Below are 23,405 nucleotides of genomic sequence, written 5' to 3'. Positions count from 1 at the left end.
GTACCCTGAAAAGTGCAGTCCCCAAGGGACTAAAACGCTGCTTAGAACCCAAACTAGGAGATAGGGTCTTTACTCAGCCTGTCTCCAGCCTACCTTATACCACCATGGCGGCTACCCTCCCATCTGCAGAAAACCCTGCCCTTCAACAGTTTGCTCTCTCCCCCATCCTTTCTTACTCCCCTTCCCTTCACCCCCATAATAACTCGAGTCCTCATTTAGTGCTCAGCATATGAGGTATTTCCATCTCCAACCCCTGGAGTTGAGCAAGGGCCAGAATCACTGTTCCCATTTCACAGATGGGGAACCAAATCCGGGAGAGGGGTTTACTGTGGGATGGGACCAAGGTTAGGACCAAGGGGTCCTTCCATGAAGGGAGACTGGAAGAAGCCCGAAGCCCCGCTTCTGTCTCTTGTGGGGAAACCCAGACCCCCTTTAGAGAGTGCCTTGTCAGTGGGGAGAGTGGTCATCAACTTCAAGGTGAGGGGTGGGGAGGATCCAGGGCAGATTCGGGGTTGTGGGCCCAAACCCTGTGATCAGCATCCACCTAGGACTCCTCGAGGGGAAGAGACGGCAGTGACAGGCCACGGGGACTGTCAAGAAAATCAAGTCATTTCTCTTACATGAAGTCAAGCGAGTGGGCCCAGCTCCTGAGGGGCAAGAGGACATGGCGGTGTTGAGGGGAAGGGTCCAGGGAAGAGAGGCCCAAAGAAAGGGAGGCGCAGGGAGCCCTGTTGGCCACTAGAGCTGCTCAGCAACCAGACAGGTACAAACGTGGGGAGAGATGGCACCGGAAGGAAGGTGCCAGGTGTTCACTCAGAACACAGTGTGTGTTAGTGCCCCCTGGAGGTGGGGGCTTCAGGAGAAAGTGTTTAAATCCCAGACTCCAGGAGCATCTGGTCTGACTTAGAAATGACGAATCTCAGGCCAAGGGTGGCCAGCTCCTTCCCGTGGCAGCAGAGGGTGGTAAGGTGGGGAGTTCCTAGGAGTGGCTCTACAGTGAGAGGCAACAGCAGAGCGGAGGGATGGAGCAGGGTCCACGTAGGGCAGAGATGCCCGAGGAGAGATGGAGCAGGGTCCACGTAGGGCAGAGATGCCCAAGGAGAGATGGAGCAGGGTCCATGTAGGGCAGAGATGCCCGAGGAGCCCCTTGGAGGGACCCAGGTGGCACAGCCCTTTTCATCAGTTGGTTTGGGTTCTCAGTATCTCTGTGGGTTTCTGACATTAGCTGGTGAGTTTTCAGGAATGGGAAAAGTGGATGGAGACACACTGGGAGGTAGGTTTTGATACCCACCCAGTTTGTCCCCCAGGCCATCTCCCCCTGCCTGACACGTTCTATCTCCCACCACAACCCCCACATGGCATACATGTGCCTCCCTCCTGGGACATGGGTGACTCTCCTGGGCCTGGCCACCACTCTTGAGGACTTTTAACTGAGGAAGGGCATCCCTGTCCATGATATCAGAGGGTTGGGCTGAGAGGGCGAAAACAGGTGGGGAAAGGGGCTTGCCCCCATTGTCAGACTCTGTACCTGAGGGCCAGGGGTCTGTGACTGGGGTGATGAGTAGGGAAACCATCCCAGTCCCCCTCGGTGGGGAGAGGGTGTGTGTATTGGGGGCAGATGTTCATTCTCCTGAGATGGCTAGGGCTGGGGACACATGGGATTCAGGAGGGGCATATTTGGGGCTTTAGTGACCTCTGAATGGCCCTTTGGAAGACTTGAAAGCCATGCAACCCCAATGACTTCCACTGTGGACAGTAGGGAAAACCACTACCCATGCCCCACCCCCTAAAAGAAACCCTTAATTCATGCCAGGTACACATCTTGTGCCTGGGGAGCCCCAGGTAAAAAGATGGGTTAGCCCAGATGGTCTCAGACGCTGACACAGGCATATGGAATAGAACAGGAAGGAGTAGAGGTGGGCAAGATGGCTCTGGTCCTGGGGGAGGGTGGTGAGCTGGCTCTGGTGACTGGAGGCCCCTTCCCGTCTAGCAGCCACCACAGGTTCCAGGGCCAAGGAAGGGTACTTGGAGCTAAGGGAAGCCAGGGGAGGGGGTCCAGGAGCCTGAACTGGGTGGAGATGATAACTTCCCAGGCTGAAGATCCCCACATCGTCCCAGAGGAGAGCAGGGTGGGGGCCTCCTGGGGATCCAGGTGGGCCGCCCATCCGGGGAGTCTGAGGACCTCTCCTGGGGAGTGTGCTGACTTTAAGGACATATGGGGCTCCAGGATTTCTGTGGAAGGATGGTGCCCTGGACAGCTTCTCCACTCTGTCTCCAGAGTGTCCCTTCATCTTGGGGAACTCACTTTGAACCCTCCTGATGCCAGATGAACCTGCAGATACTTACTGGTTTTCCTTAGATCAGTTGAGATAGGCTTGCATTTTCAAAAGGAAGTTTATTAGTATTGAAGAAGAAAAAAACAAACCAACTGGAGATCATAGAAAAAACAGCTGTCCAATTTCAGAAAAGACCCTGATGCTACGAAAGATTGAGGGCAACAGGAGAAGCGGGTGACAGAGGATGAGATGGTTGGATGGCATCACTGACTCAATGCACATGAGTTTGAGCACACTCCGGGAGATACTGAACAACAGGGAAGCCTGCTGTGCTGCAGTCCATGGGGTCACAAACAGTTGGACATGAACTGGCAACTGAACAACAACGAAATTTCTAAAACAAGATTTCTGCTCTCACAGCTCCCTGGCTCTGAGCTGGGACAAAGCGGCTGAGGCCCTCGGCTGAGTTGGCAGTCCCTGGCTGTTTGCACCTGCCACCGTGCTCTGTGCTGTTGGGACATCATCCCCACGACATCAGACACATGACTCCAAGCCCAGACCTTCTTCTCTCCCTGCCACCCACCTGGCTCCTGCCGTGGTCCTTTGACTGGTTGGTTGAGGGACCCTTGCTGGCAACCGTCCAGGACCGTCCAGGAACGAACCCTGGCCCTCCAGCCCAGAGCCAGGCATTCCTCCGTCCTGAGGCACCCGCAGCAGAGCCCCAGTTCTGGGAGGGGCCTTCCCGGTCAGTCCTCCTCCGAGACCTCCACCTGCAGCTTCCCTGCGGCCGCCGGCCAGGCAGAGGGCCGGTAGGTGCTCTCGGCGCTGTCTGAGCCTTGCGAGCCCTAGGTGAGGCCCAGCAGGGCCCGGGGCCCCTGGCGGAGGAAGCTGGGGCTGGAGAAACAGTTGAGCACCGGGTCTAGGACGCTGTTGAGGTAGGTGAAGGCCAGGGAGCCGTGGAAGAGCTGCGAGCAGATATCGCAGGCGGAAGGCCGTGATGGAAGCGACGCCGAAGACCACTCTAGGCGGGAAGCAGACGGTGCAGACGCCCAGCACGGCGGCGAGGAGGCGCACGGCCCTCCGCGGGCCCGCCTGCCCGCCCAGGCCGCGGTGCGCCCGAGCGCGAAGGCGATGAGCACCAGCGGCAGGAAGGACTCCACCACGAGCAGGGCCTGGCGCCAGCTGAGTGAGGCCTAGGGGCCCGTGCCCAGCTGGTAGCTGAGGCAGGAGCGGGAGCGGGTGGTCAGGAGCAGGTGCCCCGCAGAGACCCCCGGCCGCCCGAGGCCGGCTCAGCGCGGGGTGTGGCCGCGCCACCTTCGGGTAGCGGTTGAGCGCCACGGCCGAGAGTGGGGAAGACCACGCCGGCCGTGCGGTTGGTGGCTACCGTGAACAGGCTGACTTTGCAGGCGGTGTCCCCGAAGCGCCAGGTCTCGTGGAGGAAGTAGTAATCCACGCGAAGGGGCAGGTCGAGGATCAGGAGGAAGTCCGCGACCACCAGGCTGACCAGGAACACGGTGTTGGATGTCCAGGGCCGCGCGTGCAAGCAGAAGATGAAGAAGGCCAGGCTGTGCCCCACCGGGCCCAGGACGAACTCCATGCCCAGGACTGGCGCCAGGAGGGCAGAGGAGGAGGCCGGCTGGCAAGAAGCAGTGGCCACTCCAGGTGACCCCAAGGCAGTGGTCAGGGCAGAGGGAGACGAGGAGGAGGGAGAGGGAGGGAGGCAGAGAGGGAGCCAGGAGGGAGAGAGAGAAGGCAGGGGAGAGGGATGGCTCAGGTTAGGAAATCCCATGGGGCTGCTTGGGCTGTGGACCCGAGAGACGTTTCTCCAGCTGTCCGACACCTGCACAATTGCGCACGGGTCAGTGCTCGCTATCAGCTGGCCAGCACGACTCAATATCCTGGGGGTTTCATCCTCATCCTTGCAGCCACCAAGAAACACCCTGTGTTCCTATTTGCAGGCGAAGAGGAACACTGCTGCTTTCCCTCCCTCTCCACCTCCCGGAGTAGAGTGGCCAGCCTGTGAGGTCTCTAAGCCCAGCCTCGGACTGGAATCTGCATTGCCTCTGGCACACCAGGATGAGGGCTCAGCAGGGCGAGTGGAGGCCCAGAGGAACCCTGAAGCCGGGAGGAAGGCCCGGCTGGGGTGTGGCTGGGGAGTGTGTTTACAGCCCTGAGTGGTCAGAGATTTGCCTGCCTGAAGGCGGGAGCTGGTCCTGACAACTCTGGAGACCACGCAGGCCACCCTGGGCCCCCACCACATTCCCATCACAGATACAGGCTGGGTGGCTCCCTGCCCCCACCAACTCGGGCAGCAAGGACTGTGGAGCCAACAAGATGTTGTCCTGGGAGTAGGAGGCGGGGGTCCAGTCGACACCTTGACCGTTGTGCTCACTGCCTCGTGGGGACAGCCTGCTGTCCTGATTCTCAGACTCCTGACAGTTCCAGTCTGTGATGGTTCCGGTCCACATCCATGATGAAGTACATCCCACGCGCAGAGGGCTCCCCTGCCAAGTTTCTACTGCCATGCCCTGGGGACCTGGGGGCTTCTCCCACAAACAGAACAATCCTGAGAATCCTCGAGTTGCCCTGCCACTGTTCATCCCACTTGGCGGGCCATCACCCAGTATTCACTGCAGAGAGGGGAGCAGGAGGCTAGGGCTGGTTTCAGACGAGGTCTAAATCCTGCTCTCCCACTGCATGGTGTTCTCATGAGTTCATGGGGCCAGGCCTGTGGGCAGAGATGGGGTAACATGGGACAACACCAAGAAAGGCTGTGGTTCCAGGATCTGACTACCCGCCCCCCACCCCCCGCCCTGCTGCCCCTGTGCCAAATGGCTGTGGTCAGCAGGATGCCCCGTGCTGCCAGCTCAGTCTGAGTCTTGGGGTTTCAGACAGTGGACGCTGACCTCTCTCCCCAGATACCGCCCCTCAACCCTCTCCCCTGCCCTGGGCTCCCACTGGCCAAGGCTGAGGGCAGATAGGGTGTAGGGTGGGGGGCCCACCAGCCTTAGCTTTGAATGCAGACAAGCCTAGGTTGGAAACAGAGCTGCCTGCCTTCCAAAGTTGTCTAAGCCTCAACTGTAAAATGTGGTGCCACCACCTTCTTGGAAAGTTGTAAGGATTCCATGAGGTCATTTCTGTAAAAACTTCTAGCAAATCCCCTGGCACAGAGTTGGTGGTCAGAAAAACAGGGGGCCTAATTTTCATGATTTTCTGTCTTGGATTAGACACATCCTTGGAACTAGGGGGCACTTCTTATGGCCATCTGGGCATGCTGCCTGGGGGGGCCTCCTGGGACATTGATATTCCCTCCTCAGCTCCTGTACAGAGAAGCGTGTCCCTGCCCTAGAGTGGTAGAAAGGTAGGGGGAGGCTGCTGGTGTTTATTCCTTGCTGGCAGGAGAGGAAGACCTCTAGAGGGGTGGTGGGTGAAGGTCTGGACCTTCAGGGCCTTTCAGCAAAGTCAGGGTCTCCTTTGCTGGTTTGTCAGTGGAGGGGATCCAAGCAGTGAGCTGGCAGGCAGGGGTAGGGGAGGTGGGGTTCAGACCCAGGTTTTCCAGAGGAAGCCTAGACTACCCATGGACCTGTTTTGTCCAGACACAGCTTCAGTTCCCCCAGTGAGTGACCCCTCATCGACTTCTTGAAGCCCCAGGATACTGAACCCCAATCTCCTGCTGCAGCTTCCATGATTCATCTCAACCCACTGCTGCATCCTCAACTCCTAAACTCCTGGGCCCCACGCGGGCCTGGACATTGAGAGGGGGGAGCAGGGGATGGGGCCAAGTGGCCCGCCTCCACCACCAAGCCCCTCCGAGGCCCGTCACAATCTTTGTGTATTAACCGTGGTTAACTCCACCCAGGGGATTTTGTGTTTTTATGTATTTCTACGTTTTCTACAATGAGCACAAATCATTTCTGTTATTGGGGAGAAAAATCCTCAACAGATGCTATTTCTTAAAGTGATGTAAAAAGAATAAGTGAGAAAGAGGCAGAGAGACTTTAGCTACGCCCCCAGGACAGGCACAGGAGCGCGCGTGGAGGGGAACACACAGCACGAGCACGTCTCTAAACAAGCAGGGGGACGCAATCCCAGTCCTTCCACACGTCCATGGTCAGCTGGTGCCCAGACCCCCACATACACACAGTCACGGGGGCACTCAGTGTCTGACAGAGACCACAGGCCGTGTGTGTGCAGACGTGCAGGCACTTGTCGGCCAGCAAGCCTTTATTGAGGGCTTCTTGGCGGCAGGCAAGAGCTGCACTGAGCCTGTGGATGGAGGGCGGTGAGGAGACGGCCCCAGGCAGGAGTCCACCTGGCAGAACTACGCAGGGCAGTGGGCTGCGGGCTGTTTGGGGAGAAGGGGAGCTGCGGCCCCCAGGAACCTGGCAGCCTAGCCGAGAGGACAGGAGGAGAATGGATGATGGTCGCGTCCAGGGCCCAGTCCAGGGGACACTGAGTCTCTGAGCAGCAGTGTACGTAGAAACAGTGGGGCTGGGAGAGTTACTTGGCCAGGGTGGGTGCTCTGGGCCCACAGTGGGAGGATCAGTCATCCCAGGGACTTCTTGCAGGCGGGATCCTGGGTCACAGACAGGGCCACAGAGCCTTGCCCTCGCTCCCAGCCATACCTGTGGAGATGCAGGTGGGCAGGGTCAGATAAGGCTGGGACCCCAGGGAAAGGAGGGCAGGTCCACGGCAGGGGGTAGATCCTCCCCGGGGACTCACAGAGTCCCAGCTGGCACCAGGAGACTGTCATCAGGGGTCAGGCTCAGGCGCTGTCCTTCCATCGTCACCACTGAGGAGCCCTCCTGGGAAAAAGGAGTAGAAGTGAATGGAGCCTGTTGGGCCACAATGCCCGTCCGAGCATCCCTGAGCCAGCCTTGGCAAGGAGGCCCTGGGAACTGGTCCATACTGTGGGCCTCCAAGGCCCCAGAGCAGCCTGGTCCCCAGGTGCAGGCAGGAGGCGTGCCACCCTCTCCCCGGACCCCACTTGCCAGCTGCCACAGCCACACGTCCACGTCCTGTCTCAGGCCTTTGCTGCTGCCCTGTCCTTGGACCATCACCTGATGGGAAATGACACAGGTCTTTCTGGTGCATCCTACCCCTCGTCGGAGAGGGCTTTGAACCTGGTCCCCAGACACCAGCCCTGCGTGGGGCAGGGGTGGGGCCTACAACACAGCCTTGTTTCCGTATGCAGAGCGGAGGCCTGGTCTTGGAGAGGAAGGCTGTCCAGGCCACAGGCCCTCCCACTCCATCCTGTCCCAGCCACCTGCTATTTGGAATCACACACGCCTGCCCTTCACACACACACGCACATCTGCTCCCTCTGACGCCCGACACAACTACTGCTGACCCGTATGGAGGCACGCCTACCAGGGACACACTAGGCACGTGTGTGAACATGGCACAGGACAGTGCCACAGAGCACACACGTCCGCTCCCCAGAGGAGGCCCTTCTCCCTTCCTCTGTGAGATGTTTGGAGTCTGACCTTAGGAAGTGGAGGGAGTTGGGAGGGGATGAGCAAGAGGGAGAGGGAGGCTGAGCCTCTCTGAGCTGCATCACTTTGGAAGCCCACAGCCGCTGTGTGGGCCATGCTCCGACCAGCCCTGAGTGGGCCTCGGTAGATATTTGCTGGAGTGAATTGAAGCAGCGAGGAGGAGCGGGTGAGAGAATGGGGTGGGAGGGGCTTGGGGCATGCTGGCTCACATGGCCCTGTGTGAGCTCAGGGCTGGGCTGGCCAGGCCTCTTAGGGCAGGTCTGCATCCAGTGAGCGTCCCTCCACAGGGGTGTCTAATGCAGACTCCCAGGGATGCGTCAGTGACACAAGCAAACGTGAGCCTCCTGGCAGCTCTCCCCGTTGCCACGCTTGCCCTGCTGATCTGGTCCTCACAGAGGCTACAGTGATCTTTCTGAACCACCACTCGAGTCTGATCACCCATCCTGCTTCAACACTTGGATGAAATTCTCTTGTCTCTGGCATAAGTCCTTCACCTGGCCCAGCCCAGGAGAGCTGCTAGCACATGGGCACTGCCTGCTGCTCTGGCAACTGTGCCTTCTGCCGCCACTCCCTTGTCCTGGATCCCCAACCTCAGCCTTTTGCAGTGCCAACCTGTTTCAAGCCTCCATGCCTTTACTCAGGCTCCTCCTTCACCTGGAATGCACTCTCCCTTTCCCTTTCTCCCTTTTGCAACCTCCTACGATAGTTTAAAATTCAGCTTATCCATCACCTCCTCCAGGAAGCTGTCTTCCCTCACAGCCTGGTTCCTCCTTTATCGCCCTGTGACTTCCTGTAGCTTCTCTACCACAGAACATATCACATAATCATGGCAATTGTTAATGAACTTGTCCATTTATCAGACCATACACACTCTGAGGGAGGGACTCTATCTTACTTTCCTACTAAAGCCTAAAACAAAATAGACACTCAGTAAATGTTGAATGAAAGGAGACCAGCTTTGGGGCTCTATGCAACTCTCCACCTAACGCTCACCCCCAAATATCTCTCTCCCTCCTGGCTCCCAAGGCTATGATTGGCCAAAGGCCCAGAAGTCCTGGCAGGGGTTGACCCCAGACTCCCAGGAATCCCTCAGTGGATGGGGCAACCCCCTAATCCCTACTCTGAAGGCAAAGAAAGATTGCTGGGGACCATGTCGCCTCCATGGGCTTCCACTCACAGCAAAGTCATCTTTCTCGGAGTCAGGGAGTAAACGAGAAGGCCTATGCCTATGTCCACAACTAGCTTGTGAGTGTGAGTGTGTGTGTGTATAAGTGTGTCTGTGTGTGTATGAGTGTGTGTGTGTCCGTGTGTGATTAGTTCCCATCTCCCAGGGCTGCTGGGCTGACTCCCTGGGTGACCCAAGGCTGCATTACCTGGCTCTCATAGGTGTCTCCAAACAAGCTGAGGGGTGAGCCCGCCTGCAGCTCCCTGCGGTGGCCATTCAGCCAGGCCTCCAGGCACATGGGCTCCATGACGGATCGTGTGCTCAGGGGGAATGGTGGTTCCTCGAGCAGCTGGTCTGCAGCCATGGCACAGATGTGGTCAGTGTCCTCTGGCTCTACCCACCCAGTCCCAGCAGGCCTGGTTCCCAGGGGCCCCCGCTCCCAGCCACTGGAATGGGCTCTGTCTCCAGCCCAGGCACCAAGTAGCCATGTGAGGGTATATCTCATGTCATCTTCTTGTGCCTTGAGTATTCAAAAGGAGACTCTGTGGTACTGGGGCCAAGACCCACCCTTCTCTGGGAAAGGTTGGGGGAGGGAGAGAGAGAAAGATGGTTCCCAGGGGCCTCACCAGGGTTGGGCTTTCCTGTTCTGTACTGCTCAGAGCTGAAGAACCTGCAGGGACAAAGGGGGAGGAGGAGGGGGCTAAAGACATATGTGCGCGCGCACACACACACACACACACATGTACACACACCCGCACACACATACACTCTGAGGTGCAGGAGCCCACACACACTCATGGTGCCCTCACATGATCTGTTGTATATCCCCACTCCTTTCCGCTGCCTCCACTCCGCAGGGGGCTTTCCAATCTGAGGCCCTACCATCCTGGGAGGGGCAGACTTTCTCCCTAAATCCTGGGCCTCATTACTCCAGGCTGGTGGATGCTGCCCCAGAGCCCTGCTGGATTGGGTCTGCTTGCCCCCAGCCAGAGCACAGGACCTCAGGAGAGCAAGGGGCCGGGGCTGGGGGCTCACTCCTGGATGATGGGGGCCAGCTGAGTGCCGAGGTCCTCGCAGTAGAACCACTTCTCAAACAGGACGTCCGTGGTGTCCCCTACGTAGTACCTGCCAGAACAAAGGACAGGCACCCAGCTCTTCACCTGGGCGTCGCAGGGCAGTGTCCCTGAGGCCTGGCTCTGCTTGTGGACGACGGGGCCCGGCTGGCTTCACCAGGCTGACCACCTGCTGCATCCTGTTAGCGCGACCTAGTGGCCAATGCACCCACCCACACCCGGCTCTCCCTGGAGGCCCTGTGTGGCCCCAGCGCAGGAGGGCTGTTATCCACCCCACTCCCATAGCTCTTCCTGGTTCGCCAAACATGACCGTTTACCAAGCAGATAGAACTCTGAGGTTCAGGGGGAAACTGCACAGCTTGGCAGGCATCACACAACCTGTCAGTGGCCAAAACAGGACAGACTGGAGACAGTTCTAGAAGCCTAGAGAGCATCAGTGACAAGTGTTTTTCTAAAAGAAGAAGCTGACGCTGAGTCCGATTCCGGCCCTGCAGCTGGATTCCCACCGGGCTGCTGGCAGTCTAGGTCAGAGCACACGAAACCTCAAGGATCCAGCATGCCACAGATGCACCCCAGATGGGAGGGGTCCTTCTCCTTTTGGGGTCATGGATGCCTTTGAGAACTAGAGCAAAGTGCTGTGTCTCTTCTCTGAAGGAAGGACCATATGTCTCTAGAAGGCTCCCTGTGCCTGGAGAACCCCATGGGCAGAAGAGCCTGGTAGGCTACAATCCACAGGGCCACAAAGACCCCACAAGACCCACGGACTCAACTGAGCGACTTGAGCATGCACACAAGGCTCCCTGAAGCCCACCCAGGCCCCCAGCCCAGCTTGGCAGGCAACTCCACTGGCCTGAGGAGCGTCTGGCAGACCGGGGCTGGGCCTCAGGACCCTGTGTAGGCAGGGCATCTACTGACTGAATGCCTAATCCCCAAACTTAGCTCCCAGGACCAGGCCAGCTCTGCCCTTCAGCTCCTCCCAAAAAGAGAACTGGTTCTGCTCACAGATAACGGTTTATAGATACATAGTGCATCCACCCCGCCTGACACCCTAAGTTCTATCCTGGGATGGAGCTGGCTACCAGAAATCCTCATAACTGGACCTCAATGCCCTCCAGGAATTGCCTTCGCAGTGGCATTTTAATGTTGAGCCCCTGGCTTTTATTAAAGGTCAAAAGCAGATGAAATCTGTTATTGACTTTGCTGTGAAAACGTTCCCGAAAATGCTGTCCTCTCCATTACTAAAGACTCCCTACATAAAGCCCCACTGAAAATTTTATTTTCACATTTAAGGCCAGGCAGCTATTTCTGCAAGACTATTCTGCGGTAGGTTTGCATGCTGTAATTAACATTGCGGTTTTTGCAAAGCATTTAATAGTATGAGAAGTACTCATGAAATTTTTTTTAATGTAAAAAAAAGCAAAACTCAAACCCATACTTGCAATAAAACTACAATGTTGTACGGAACAGATATGCATGGAAAAAGATGCAATAGAAAGTGCTTTGTTAGGTTTCATTTGTGGGATGACTTTTTTTCTGTGTCTTCTCTTTATTTTTGTTTTATTGAGATATGATTCACATACTATAAAATTTACCCTTTTCCTGACAAGTGATTTTAATTTTGTTCATTTTGCTTTCTTGTACTTTTCCAGATTTCAAGGGCAAACCTGTAAGACTTTGGTAATTATAAAAAAGGGAAACACTTAAAAAATGTCCTTTATAACAAAAGACGTGGCGCAAAGTAGTAGCTTGTTGGGAAAATTTAATTTTCTTAATTAAAAAATACCTCAAAAATTGCTTAGCTTTTGGAAAAATGAACCACAGGTTTAGTCCTCCTTTCAGAGGATATTAATCAGGTAACTGATGGGAACCAGATGTGAACTCAACTGCAGAAACAGAGCACCCATCTCTGCACCCACGTTCGTCCCCTCCTAGGTGCAGACTCACACTGCCATCTTGTCTTTCCCGGCCCAAACTTTGTATTTCTCTATAGCTCCAGCTTGGCCACTTTCTAGCAACTCAACTTCCCTGGGCTCGATTCCTTCATCTGTAGAGTACAGATAATAATAGTACCCACCGGATAAGGTGGTAGGATCGTTGTGAGGATTAAAGGAATAAACATAAAGTGGTGCCCAACAGTTAGCAACTGTTATACAAACGTCAGCGTTGGGTGTGGAATGAGCTGGGCAGAGAAACAAGCAGAGGGCCGCACTAACGGAGACTGATCAACTCTGGAACTGGAGGCCGGGAGAAGCAGCAGTATTCCAGGCTGCCCTGGAGTATGATTTTGGCATCCCCCCGCCCTTCTCCAGCAGACCTCAGTGCAGAAAGCATAGGTTCTGGTACTTCCCTGGGCATCCAGTGTTTAAGACTCTGTGCTTCCAAGGCAGGGGGTGCAGCTTTGATCCCTGGTCAGGGAACTGAGATCCCACTCGTTCTGGGCCTGGCCATAAGGCTAATGGGCTCCCAGGGCCTCACAGAGAATACACTCTCCCCTGCATCATCAGACCCACGCTGCTACCTACCCAAATCCCTCCCCATCCGCCAGCAAATGCAGGATCTCCATTGCCACCAACCCTCTCAGTGGTGCTGAGTGGCTTTCTTGGGTCTGTCTAGGATCCTTTCCCCTGCTGCTTGCCCCTCTAACTGCCCCAGACCCCCAGATCTGACCCATTTACCTGAGCCCATCTAGTTCCGTGTTCAGCCGCCTCCGCTCAATCACCAGCCCCACTGTGTTGGCAAACCTCTGCGGGGAGTGGGGGACCCCAGCAGGCAGGAGGAAGATCTGCACAGGTGGGAACAAGGTGCCAGCAAGTTTAGAGTCCCCCATGGAGACCTCAGTGCTGCAGCGCCCCGGGCCTCCCCCGCTGACCACGGTCCAGCCCAGCACCCTCTCTGCCCAGCCCCTACCCCAGGAACCAGAGAGGATGTCAGGCTGGGCTGAGATGGGCATGAGGAAGTGCCTGAGGATGGGGGCTGAGGCAGGTCGGGCAGGTAGGAGGGCAGGAACGGCTGGGAGGACAAGACCACCAAAGCCAGGAGAGTGGGCACCATGGGCCCAGCCTCACCTCTCCCTGCCGAATGACCACATCCCGGTGTTTCCCTCGCTCCAGGACTCGGAGAAGCATGTCCCCCTCCAGCTGGTAAAATACCTGTGAGACAGGACAGCGGACAGGCTCTGACCTCCCCACTCCCTCTTCCGGGTCTTTGGCCTGAGTTCTGCCCAGAAAACCTGAGAAACTTCCCGAAAGCCTCAGAGTTTATGAACAGCTTGGTCACTCCTGCCTGAGGCCCCAGTTTCCCCTGACACACGCCGTAGATAAAAGTGCTGGGGACACATGAGGGTAATACTTTGATGTTAAAGTGATGACCAAGATACCCAGGACACCACAGGTGGTGTCTGGCTTGAGGGCAGGAGGCTGGCTGAGATGCCCACTGGATAATTTAGGGACCCATTACCCAGGTAAGGAGAACCACCCCTTCACTGTGTCCCAGGGGCTGGGCAAGCCCATGACTGACAGACCTTGTTTTATTGTGCTGTGCTTTATTGCATTTCCCAGATATTGCCTTTTTCTTTTTATTTTTTTAACAAATTGAAGGTTTGTGACAACCCTGCATCGAGCAAATCTATTGATACCATTTTCCCAACAGTATTATTTCTAAATTAAGGTATATATATTGTTTTTTTAGACATAATACAATTGCACACTTAATAGACTACAGCACAGTATAAATATTTACATGCGGTGGGAAACAAACAAATTCACATGGCTCACTTAATTGAAATATTTGCTCTCTTTCAGTGGTCTGGAACCGAGCCTATACTATCTCTGAGGTATGCCTGAACATTATCAGAACTCTTTACAACAACCTCCAAAAATATTGTTAGCTCCATTCTGCAAAAAAGAAAAAGAAAGGCTCAGAGAGTGAAGTGACTTGGCCTAGGTTTTACACAGTTAGTCCTGGAGTAGCTGTGTGGACCTGAGTGTAGCTCTGGAGCCACTGCTGGCTCCTCTGGCCACAGTGAGGCCCGGAAAGGGGCTGGGCTGGTCCAAACCCCTCTGGAGATCGGGTGGCCATGGAAATGTTGGGCTTAGGGCTGGGAGCTGGGATGAATGGGGGCGGGGGGGGGGCTTTGAGGATGGAAGCCCTCATTTCCTGCTGTTTCCCTGGGGTGCAGCAGGGTGGTGCTGCAGGGCTCCTATTGCACTTGTCCTCTTCCACCCTAAGTCCCTAATTAATGTGTTTACTGAGATCACCCATGGCACTGGGAGGAGGAGGAGGAAGACATTTTCCTACCAGTCACACACTGCATGGGTATTAAATAGTTGAAGGGTTGTTATTAATAATAACAATTACTATTATCATGTAAGGAGTTAGAGGAGATAGAGGTTCTTGTCCCAGAGTCTACTAAGAGAAATCAAGTGGGCTCAGGAAAACTAGAGAAATGTGGCTTTACAGTCTGACACATAGGCAAGCTGACACAATGCCCCTGAAGGGCAATTTGGCAAAGGGCAGAAAGAGCCTTCATAGCTCATGCCTCTATAAGGGTTTCTTGGGATGACAGACCTTTCATGCTGAAACTGGGAACCTCACCTAGTCATTCCATCTCTGGAAAAGTGGCTTCAGTGAGTCAGAAATGCCTCATGGTGGACATACGTGGCTGTTTTATCACAGTGTGTGGCAGTTTAAGGCATCACCTGGTCCTCAGCTCAGCCAGTCACCATGTACCTTTGGCCAATTCAGTTAGTCTTTCTATGCCTCCATTAATTTATCTATACAATGACAGTATCTGCTCAGAATGTTGTCCAGGATGCTGTATACAAAGATAGCCAATACATAGTTAGCACTCAGTAATCTCTAGCTATTAATATTAGTGATGGAATAGCAAAATGAATGCTAATAATAACAATAGGGGAAATTACATTATTTTATGATAGAGACAAAATATGGAACATTATGGAGCCATTCAAAGCTATGTTTTTGCATAACTATCAGTAAAATGGAAAAATACTAAAGTTATCCAGTTAAAACAAGATTCAAAATGACACCCAGCAGGATTCTATTTATTGTTGTTGTTTAGTCACTAAGTCACGTCTGAGAATTCTAATTACATAGTGTATAATACATGTATAAACCAGGCTGTGTTCACGTGTCCCATGAGTGGTAGGATTATGAATGAGGTACATATTTACATTTGTCTTTTCTGTATTCTGCACATTTTCTACAATAAACAATCTTTACTCTTATTATTTAATATAATTCATGCAAGTTATTTAAAACAAATAAGAAAAAACTTATCAGTCTCTCTTAGGGAACAATTCTGCAAACTCCCCCAAACTCCCTCAGCTAGGAGAAAACCTCTATGTGTAGGGGGATGTCCTTTCATGGTTGGAGGGAGAGTAGGAAGGGCCTAGAGAATTCTAGGGATAGGGCCGTAGCCCTTAGGCCTTGCAAATATCAGGGGAAACAGGAGTGGGAGGGGGTGGGGTTGGAGTGATGGTCTGGGCCAAAGTCAAGCCCTTTCTGGCAGGCTACAAGGTGTTGTTGCTAAGTCACTTCAAGAACACTGGAGTGGGTTGCCATTTCCTTCTCCAATGTGTGAAAGTGAAAAATGAAAGTGAAGTCGCTCAGTTGTGTCCGACCCTTAGCGACCCCATGGACTGCAGCCCACCAGGCTCCTCCATCCATGGGGTTTTCTAGGCAAGAGTACTGGAGTGGCTTGCCATTGCCTTCTCCGACAAGGTGTTAGAAGACATTAAACAAAAACAAAGAAAGGAAGTGGAATTTTAGAGGCCTGCACTGCAATGGGTGGGCGGTGGCAGGTAGGGGGTGTTCCCTGGTCGCTCAGCAGTAAAGAATCCACGTGCCAATGCAGGAGACTTGGGTTCGATCCTTGGGTTGGGAAGATCCCCTGGAGAAGGAAATGGCAACCCACTCCAGTATTCCTGCCTAGGAAATTCTATGGACAGAGGAGCCTGGTGGGCTACAGTCCATGGGTTCACAAAAGAGTTAGACATGACTGGGCGACTAAACAACAACACAACCTATGATGAGGGACAGGCCTCATCAGCAAAGGTGCAGATCCTGAACAGCAGAAAATCCCAAACAGCCACAGGCAATCCAAAAGGAATGATGCTCTATTTGGAAGGAAATGATGTTTGGGGCCTGGGGCTAACTAGAAGATTAACTGTACCAGCCCAGGCAGCTGCTGAATCAAATCTGGCCTGCACAGCCTGGAAAGGCCTTACAGGCAGGTGGGGCCAGAGAGGGGCTGAGTGTGCAGAGAACCCAAGCACCTCCGCTCTGTGCCAGGCTCTGTGCATATACCCTATACACACTGCACCCTTCCACCAGGCAGGGCTGATGCCCCCCATCAGCTGCAAGGAAACTCACGCGGGCTCAGAGAGGTGGTGTGCATGTGTGCTCAGTTGGGTCCGACTCTGTGACTAATAGCCCGCCAGGCTCCTCTGTCCATGGGATTTCCCAGGCAAGAATACTGGAGCGGGCTGCCATTTCCTACTCCAGGGATCAAACCCAAGTCTCCAGCAGTTCCTGCAATGGCAGGCGGATTCTTTACCACTCTACCACCAGAGAAGCCTCCTGGTGATGGGAGGTGAAAGAAAGTGAAAGTCACTCAGTCATGTCTGACTCTTTGTGACCCCATGGTCTATACAGTCCATGGAATTCTCCAGGCCAGAATACTGGAGTGGGTAGCCTTTCCCTTTTCCAGAGGATCTTCCCAACCCAGGAATCAAACCGGGATCTCCTGAATTGCAGGTGGGTTCTTTACCAACTGAGCTATCAAGGAAGCCCATCCAAAGCACATGGTTGGTAAGAGGCAGACTCCAGATCCACCTGACTCCCAGCCCAGGCTCTCTTGCACCTGTTCACCCCAAGAGAAGGAACGGGGTAAGTGGAGCGTGTGTGGTGGGTGAAGCCTGGGCACCTGAAAGGCAGAGGCCTGGGCTCAGCCAGGAGAAAAATTCAGCTCAGTGGCTTGAAGCATGGCCCCTGGAGTCTCCTTTGTTTCAGCTGAGTGAGGACAGGCAGGGACAGCAAACACACTGACAGTCCTGTGGCTGCCAGGGTTTGACCTGTGGCTGGCACTTTCCCTCACCTTAGGTGGAACCAAGCCATCAAAACAACCTCTAGCCAAATTCCTCTCAGCCACCTGAGTGTCCCTCCAGACACCTGCTCAGGTCATCCCTCCTCACCAGCTAGCAATCCAGCAGTCAGGGCTTGGTATGGACCCCTAAGTGGATATTGGTCCACCGGAGTGGGTGGGGTGGAGTCTGGGGACCAAGCTGAACCCTGGACCTTGAACCCTAGCAGCAAGTCCTCCGGGAAGATAGGCGCCCCCCGACCATGACGATCCTCTGCCACCAGAGATTCTGAGAGCTGGGAACCCATCTGTGTCTCTCAAGGGAACCCATCTTTTTACTTTTGATTTAGTTTTGCTTACTCACTTTGGGGTAGGTAGTATAGAAACACAGCTCAAAACTCAAGGTACAAAAGTGTATTCAGTACAAATCCCCCCTCCCACCTGCCCACCCCTTCATCAAAATGCTCCCAGCAACTGATGTGCCTTGTGCCCTCCAGATAAAGAGGGGGGCCTCCCAGTCCTAACCCTTCCCAGAGAACTTGGCTCCTGGGACCAGAGTGGAGTGCCCAGGTCCCTCTCAGCATCTGGGTCCCATCTTGGAGGCTAGTCTTGCATTATTCAGGTTTGGGGGTGAGGTGACTTGGGCATCCCCTTGGACCATGGATGGCCCCTGTATCCAGGGGCTGATGCCCAGCAGCTGGAGCCTCTCACACCCGCAGAGCCTGGGCTCTTTCCCGAGGTTTCCCCAGCAGGGTTCCTTTGAGGATGGAGCTGTCAAGGGTGTCACTGGTGCCCACAACTTCCGGGCAGCAGTTTCGCACCATGGTTTCAGTCGTGCCCCTTCACCCACCAGTAGTCTGCCCCCCTGCCCCCCATCCGCAGGCTCTGGTCCCGGCAGGGGAGGTGACCCTGCCACAGGGCTGGGTCAGGGAGGGGGCAGTCCGCAGGCCTACCTCCTCACCCTCCTCGATGTGGTAGTCCTTCCTGGTGTTGGGACCCCCCACGAACATGATTTTGAGCTGCTTCTGGTGCCTGCAATGGACGAGGGGTGTGAGGTCCCAAACTGGCTCACGGAAGAGGACAGGAGGGTTGCAGGGGCCTGTGGGGGGTCTGGAGGAGGCCTGGGTACACTTGGGGGAGGGAGAGGGCTATTTCTGTGTCACTGTCCCTGAGAGTCTCCGTTTTCATCTGCGTGTGCCTCCAAGGGTCTCTCTGTGTGTGTGTGTGTGTGACTGTGTATGTGTGTGTGACTGTGTGTCTTTGACTGTGTGTGTGTGTGACTGTGTGTGTGTGTGTTGACTGTGTGTGTGCCCATGTCCATCCTCTGCTCAAAACCCTCCAGCCTCGGGGGTTGATCCTCCCTGATGATCCAGTGGCTAAGACTCCATGCTCCCAGTGCAGGGGGTCTGGGTTTGATCCCTGGTCAGGGAACTAGATCCCACATGCAGCAACTAAGATCTGGTGCAGCCAGATAAATAAAAGCAAACTTTCAGAAGCTTCCTATATTTCCTCTGCCTCATACTCATTCATATGTTGAAATCCTAACCCAGTACCACAGGATATGATCTAATTGGGAACTAGGGTCATTGCAGGTGTAATTAGTTAAGCTACGATGAGATCATACTGGCATGGCGGGGGCGGCTCTAACCTAATATGACTGGTGTCTGGAAGACTGGAAGATTTAGACACAGTCACACTTATGAGGAGAATGCCATGTGAAGATAAAGGCAGAGAGTAGAGTGATGCTGCAGAAGCCAAGGAATGCAGACTGCAGCCAAACCTCCGGGATCAAGAAGCTCGGAGCAGCGTCTCCCTCACAGGACGAGGGGACACAGCAGCCCTAATGGGCTTTCCCCTTCATGCTGCCCTGTGGCCCACCACGTCTGCTTGCCTGCCTACCTGCACCCCTTGTTTGTTTCTACGTATTGGCTGCCTCCTCCCACCAGAATGTCCGCTCCACCAGGAAGGGGCTTCCGTCAGTTTCTCCCTGTGTACCTCCGGGGTCCAGAACTGTGCCTGGCATGTGGCTGGTGCTCAAACGTTCACGTCTGCTGCATGAGTGAGGGAGCACCTGCACCTGTGGTTACTAACATCAGGGCAGCGCTGGAGGGTGTGGTGGGGGCCTGGAGGCTGCTGCAGCCTGGAGGTGCCCAGGATGATGAGGGTGGAACCACAGCAGCGGCGTGGGGCTGGAGGGGAGCAGATGAGTGTGAGTCACCCTGAGGGGAGGAGGTGGAGGGCTGATGTGAGCCTGTGGATAGAGAGGAAGTAGAGGAGAGAGCTGGGGGTGACAAAAGTACTAGAAGAGACAAGGTTTGGGGGTGGGGGATGTTGACTGTTACTGCAGCATTGCGCAGTCACAAGAGGGTGGACTTTGGAGTCACACTCTTGCATGGGCTTGGACCCTGCCCCACACTAGCTTTGTGACATTGGGAAAGTTCCTTGTTAAGATTCCCCGCCAGGGACTAGGCCTTCCCTTGTGGCTAAGACTCCATGCTCCCAGGGCAGGGGCCTGGGTTCGATCTCTGGTCAGGGAACTAGATCTCACGTGCCACAACTAAAGATCCTGCATGCCACAGATCTCAAGTGATGTAACTAAGACTCAGCACAGCCAAATAAATAAAGAAAAAAAAAATCCCACCTCATAGGGCTACTGGGAGAATCACATGAGATGATGTGAAAACACCTGGTAGTCTCCAACTAGTCAAGGTGTTAGTGATTGGAGCTGGGTAGCTTGAAAAGCTACCTTGTTGATGTTCTGTGGATCCAGCAAACACAAGACTGTGACCCTGGAGCTGGGGAGCACAGAAGGCCCCACCACCCAGGTGACTGAAGGGGAAGGAGGTGGAGGGGCCACAGGGAGGGCCTGAGACCTCAGCTGGAGGAAGACTGTGCTGGACCAGGGTCAGCCCTGCTGGGTGCTGGGGGCAGAGGTGGCTAGGGAGGCCTGGTGGGAGTTTGTGTGTGCGCCCAGCTGCAGAGGGGGCCAGGAAGAAAACCAAACAGAGCCTGCCCCAGGAGCTGACCCTCTGACTTCACCCTCCGCCTGCAGCTTCCTGGACCCAGTAAGGGTGAAATACTGGGCGGTTCCCAGACCTCGGTTCTACTATAATTCTGGGGTATCAACCTCCCCACCTCACCCCCCCCCCCCAATTTCTGAGCGTCAGTGGGGGTTGGAGTGCTGTTTCTCAGCCCTAGAAGGCAGGGCTACCGCTTAGCACCTGCATCTCTCTAGTCTCCGTAGGTCACCCAGCTTCCTCAGACGGCAGCTCCACGCAGTCGCCGGAAAGAGGAACAGAGGAGGGTGGGGAAACCCGGAACAGTCCGTCCTCGCCCTCCTATGAACACCACGGGGCTGGCATCCCCCTTTCTGCGAGCTTCTGGGTGGAGGAACTCGGAGGCGAGGCGAGGGGAGCAGTTGGAGGATGGCGGGGAGGTGACAGAGGGCAGGAGGGTGGGGGCCTGCGGGACTCACAGGAGCTTGTTGCAGACCGGGGGCAGGAAGGAGCCCCGGTTCTCCTCCACCCACGCCTTCACCCTCACTGGGCGCTCCATGGCCTCCCGGGAGCCGCACTCCTGAGCCGCGTCCTCCGCTCTGTCGCAGGGGCGCGCCTCTGCCCGGCCACCTATTGGCCGCCTGGTTAATAAGCATCCTGAGGGTCAAAGGGCGGGGCAGCAACCGGGTCTCTGTGGCCCCTCTCGGACTTCGGTCTGGAACCCTCCCACCCCCCACCTCGCGCTCGGTGCCGCCCAGCCGGGCCCCTCGCCACGTCCCGGGCTCCCTGCCCGCCCGCGTGAGAGTGGAGCGCCCGATCCAGGCTTAGGACACGGGATCCAGAACTTTCCTGGTCCCTTGTCCCCAGACTTTCCGCCTGGGACCCAGGGAGACCCCCAAAGAAACCCTGTAAGGAGGAGAAGGCGGGTTTGGAAACCCAAGCGCCTGATCGCTGGGTTGCTGACACTGGATTGAGGCCTCAGCTTCCTCATCTGTAGACTGGGAACGCCGGGGTTGCACAGCGGCCAGCATAGGCCCTGACTGATGTTAGCTCCCTGTCCGGTTACTAGCACAGGGATCAGGCCAGAGCCCGCAGATGTGCTGGGTGCCACTTGCTCGGCTCTGACAGTGGCTGGCTGGAGAGAGGACGGAGGAGAGGCGGGGGGCGCAGGGACCCGCCAGGCCGGGCTTGGGGGCCGCCCCTCACCCTGGCTCGCAGGTGGCAGGCAGAGCGCCGACTGGGCCCGGCGCTATTCTGAGCTCCTTTCGCGTCTTGGGGCATATACTCAAGTCACACCACAGTTTTCGAGGAGTTTCACAGATGCAGAACCGGGCAGTGGGACCGGGAACCTGAGCTGAGGTGGGGAGGGCGGACAAACCTAAAGCGCCGATGATCCCAGCCCGGGTGGGAGCCGCGAACCCGGATCCTCGCGGGCCGGAGCAGACGCGATGCTTGCTGCGCGGGCGCGGAGGCGCGGAAGGCCCGCTGGACACCTGCTGGCTTCTCTTCCTTCCAGACTCGGAATTCTTGGGAAGACTGCGCGTGTTGGATGAGGGAGGAGAGGGGAGGTAGTGGTGGCCGAGGGGAAAGGAACAGAGCTGACTCCAGAATCAGCTGGAGAGTTTGAGAAATTCGAAACTCCTCCGACTCGGGTCCCGCGTCCCATCTCGGCCCCGCCCCGCTACGTGGGGTGGGCGGGCTTCCTCAGGGTCCTCAGCCGCAGCGCTCCCGGTGCAAATGAAATCCCAGTCAGGTAGCTAACGAGATCCCTGCCCTCCCGCGCTGGGACCCTCCTGTTTCTTCTCCACGCACCCCCTTCCCTTGCTCCCTCCTTTTTCCTTTCTAGTTATTTATTTAGAACTTTTTTTTTTTTTGCTGAGTGTTTCTTTGTAGAATCTTGTTTGACACTAAAATAACTCAAACCATCTTTGTTTCTTTCTTATCTACAAGGAAGCCGAGGAGATGTAAACAATGACACAGGAAACACCAAGGATCTAGGATGTGTGAGGTTTGCTTTGGAGGTTTGGTAAATGGAAGGGTGGGTGGGTGCGTGGATAAAGGCATGAATGAATTCCCACTAAAAGGGGAAACAAAACCCCAAAAACTCCATGATTTCAGCCCAACAGATGTTCTGATATGTAGTTCAAGGAAAATAATGACAGTTATCCTGCATCTTATTTTTTAAACTTTTTATTTTATATGGGAGTATAGTTGATAAACAGTTATATTAGTTTCAGGTGTACAGCAAAGTGATTCAGTTATACATACATCTATTCTTTTTGAAATTCTTTTCCCATTTGTTATATAATATTTTTTAAAACCTGTTTTGTATTGGGGTATATTGTCACCCTGCTTATTTAACTTCTATGCAGAGTACATCATGAGGAACGCTGGGCTGGAAGAAGCACAAGCTGGAATCAAGATTGCCGGGAGAAATATCAATAACCTCAGATGTGCAGATGACACCACCCTTATGGCAGATAGTGAAGAAGAATTAGAGCCTCTTGATGAAAGTGAAAGAGGAGAGTAAAAAGGTTGGCTTGAAGCTCAACATTCAGAAAACTAAGATCAAGGCATCTGGTTGCATCACTTCATGGGAAATAGATGGGGAAACAGTGGAAACAGTGTCAGACTGTATTTTTTTGGGCTCCAAAATCACTGCGGATGCTGACTGCAGCCATGAAATGAAAAGACGCTTACTCCTTGGAAGGAAAGTTATGACCAACCTACTGCTAAGTCACTTCAGTCGTGTCCGACTCTGTGTGACCCCATAGACGGAAGCCCACCAGGCTCCCCCGTCCCTGGGATTCTCCAGGCAAGAACACTGGAGTGGGTTGCCATTTCCTTCTCCAACGTGTGAAAGTGAAAGTGAAGTCGCTCAGTCGTGTCCGACCTTTAGCGACCCCACGGACTGCAGCTTACCAGGCTCCTCCATCCATGGGATTTTCTAGGCAAGAGTACTGGAGTGGCTTGCCATTGCCTTCTCCGATGACCAACCTAGATAGCATATTAAAAAGCAGAGACATTACTTTGCCAACAAAAGTCCATCTAGTCAAGGCTATGGTTTTTCCAGTGGTCATGTATGGATGTGAGAGTTGGACTGTGAAGAAAGCTGATCACTGAAAAATTGATGCTTTTGAACTGTGGTGTTGGAGAAGACTCTTGAGAGTCCCTTGTACTGCAAGGAGATCCAACCAGTCCATTCTAAAGGAGATCAATCCTGGCTGTTCATTGGAAGGATTGATGCTAAAGCTGAAACTCCAATACTTTGGCCACCTCATGCGAAGAGTTGATTCAG

At 54.7% G+C, this 23,405-nt stretch overlaps 2 protein-coding genes across 5 annotated transcripts; both read right to left on the bottom strand.

Annotated features, from left to right (window-relative positions):
- Positions 1-2,688: 2,688 nt before the first annotated feature.
- On the bottom strand, positions 2,689-4,420 carry OXER1 (oxoeicosanoid receptor 1). Its single transcript, XM_055401221.2, is given in 5 exon segments — positions 2,689-3,263; positions 3,265-3,394; positions 3,397-3,539; positions 3,541-3,626; positions 3,628-4,420. Coding segments are annotated over 5 exon segments (1,038 nt in total). The 5' UTR covers positions 4,066-4,420; the 3' UTR covers positions 2,689-3,022.
- Positions 4,421-6,463: 2,043 nt separating this feature from the next.
- HAAO (3-hydroxyanthranilate 3,4-dioxygenase) lies at positions 6,464-21,733 on the bottom strand. 4 transcript variants are annotated; one of them, XM_055400457.2, is made up of 11 exons: positions 21,486-21,733; positions 20,587-20,764; positions 18,065-18,143; positions 13,075-13,158; positions 12,685-12,791; positions 9,972-10,061; positions 9,563-9,606; positions 9,145-9,290; positions 7,268-7,336; positions 6,999-7,081; positions 6,464-6,901 (listed from the first exon to the last, which is right to left on the bottom strand). In XM_055400457.2, the coding sequence occupies exons 2-11, from the start codon at positions 20,664-20,666 to the stop codon at positions 6,823-6,825; spliced, it is 861 nt and encodes a 286-aa protein (XP_055256432.1). In that variant the 5' UTR covers positions 20,667-20,764; positions 21,486-21,733; the 3' UTR covers positions 6,464-6,822. The 4 variants fall into 4 exon arrangements, with proteins under 4 accessions (XP_055256432.1, XP_088697639.1, XP_055256431.1 ...); XM_088841513.1 differs by having other exon boundaries at positions 20,587-20,737; XM_055400456.2 differs by having other exon boundaries at positions 20,587-20,748; positions 21,486-21,732.
- Between the last annotated feature and the right edge of the window lie 1,672 nt (positions 21,734-23,405).

The sequence above is a fragment of the Moschus berezovskii genome, chromosome 11 (assembly GCF_049115385.1).
Source record: "Moschus berezovskii isolate FMDL1 chromosome 11, NW_MosBer_1.0, whole genome shotgun sequence".
Taxonomy (NCBI): Eukaryota; Metazoa; Chordata; class Mammalia; order Artiodactyla; family Moschidae; genus Moschus; species Moschus berezovskii.
This window is presented reverse-complemented; position numbering and strand designations above follow the sequence as displayed.

Excerpts from the sequence above, each read along its gene's own strand:
- HAAO (XM_055400457.2), bottom strand. The coding sequence starts at position 20,666 with ATGGAGCGCCCAGTGAGGGTGAAGGCGTGGGTGGAGGAGAACCGGGGC. Across the intron at positions 13,159-18,064 it reads ACATCGAGGAGGGTGAGGAG|GTATTTTACCAGCTGGAGGG; the intron begins GTAGGCCTGCGG and ends CCTGTCTCACAG. Across the intron at positions 6,902-6,998 it reads CTGGTGCCAGCTGGGACTCT|GTATGGCTGGGAGCGAGGGC; the intron begins GTGAGTCCCCGG and ends GCATCTCCACAG.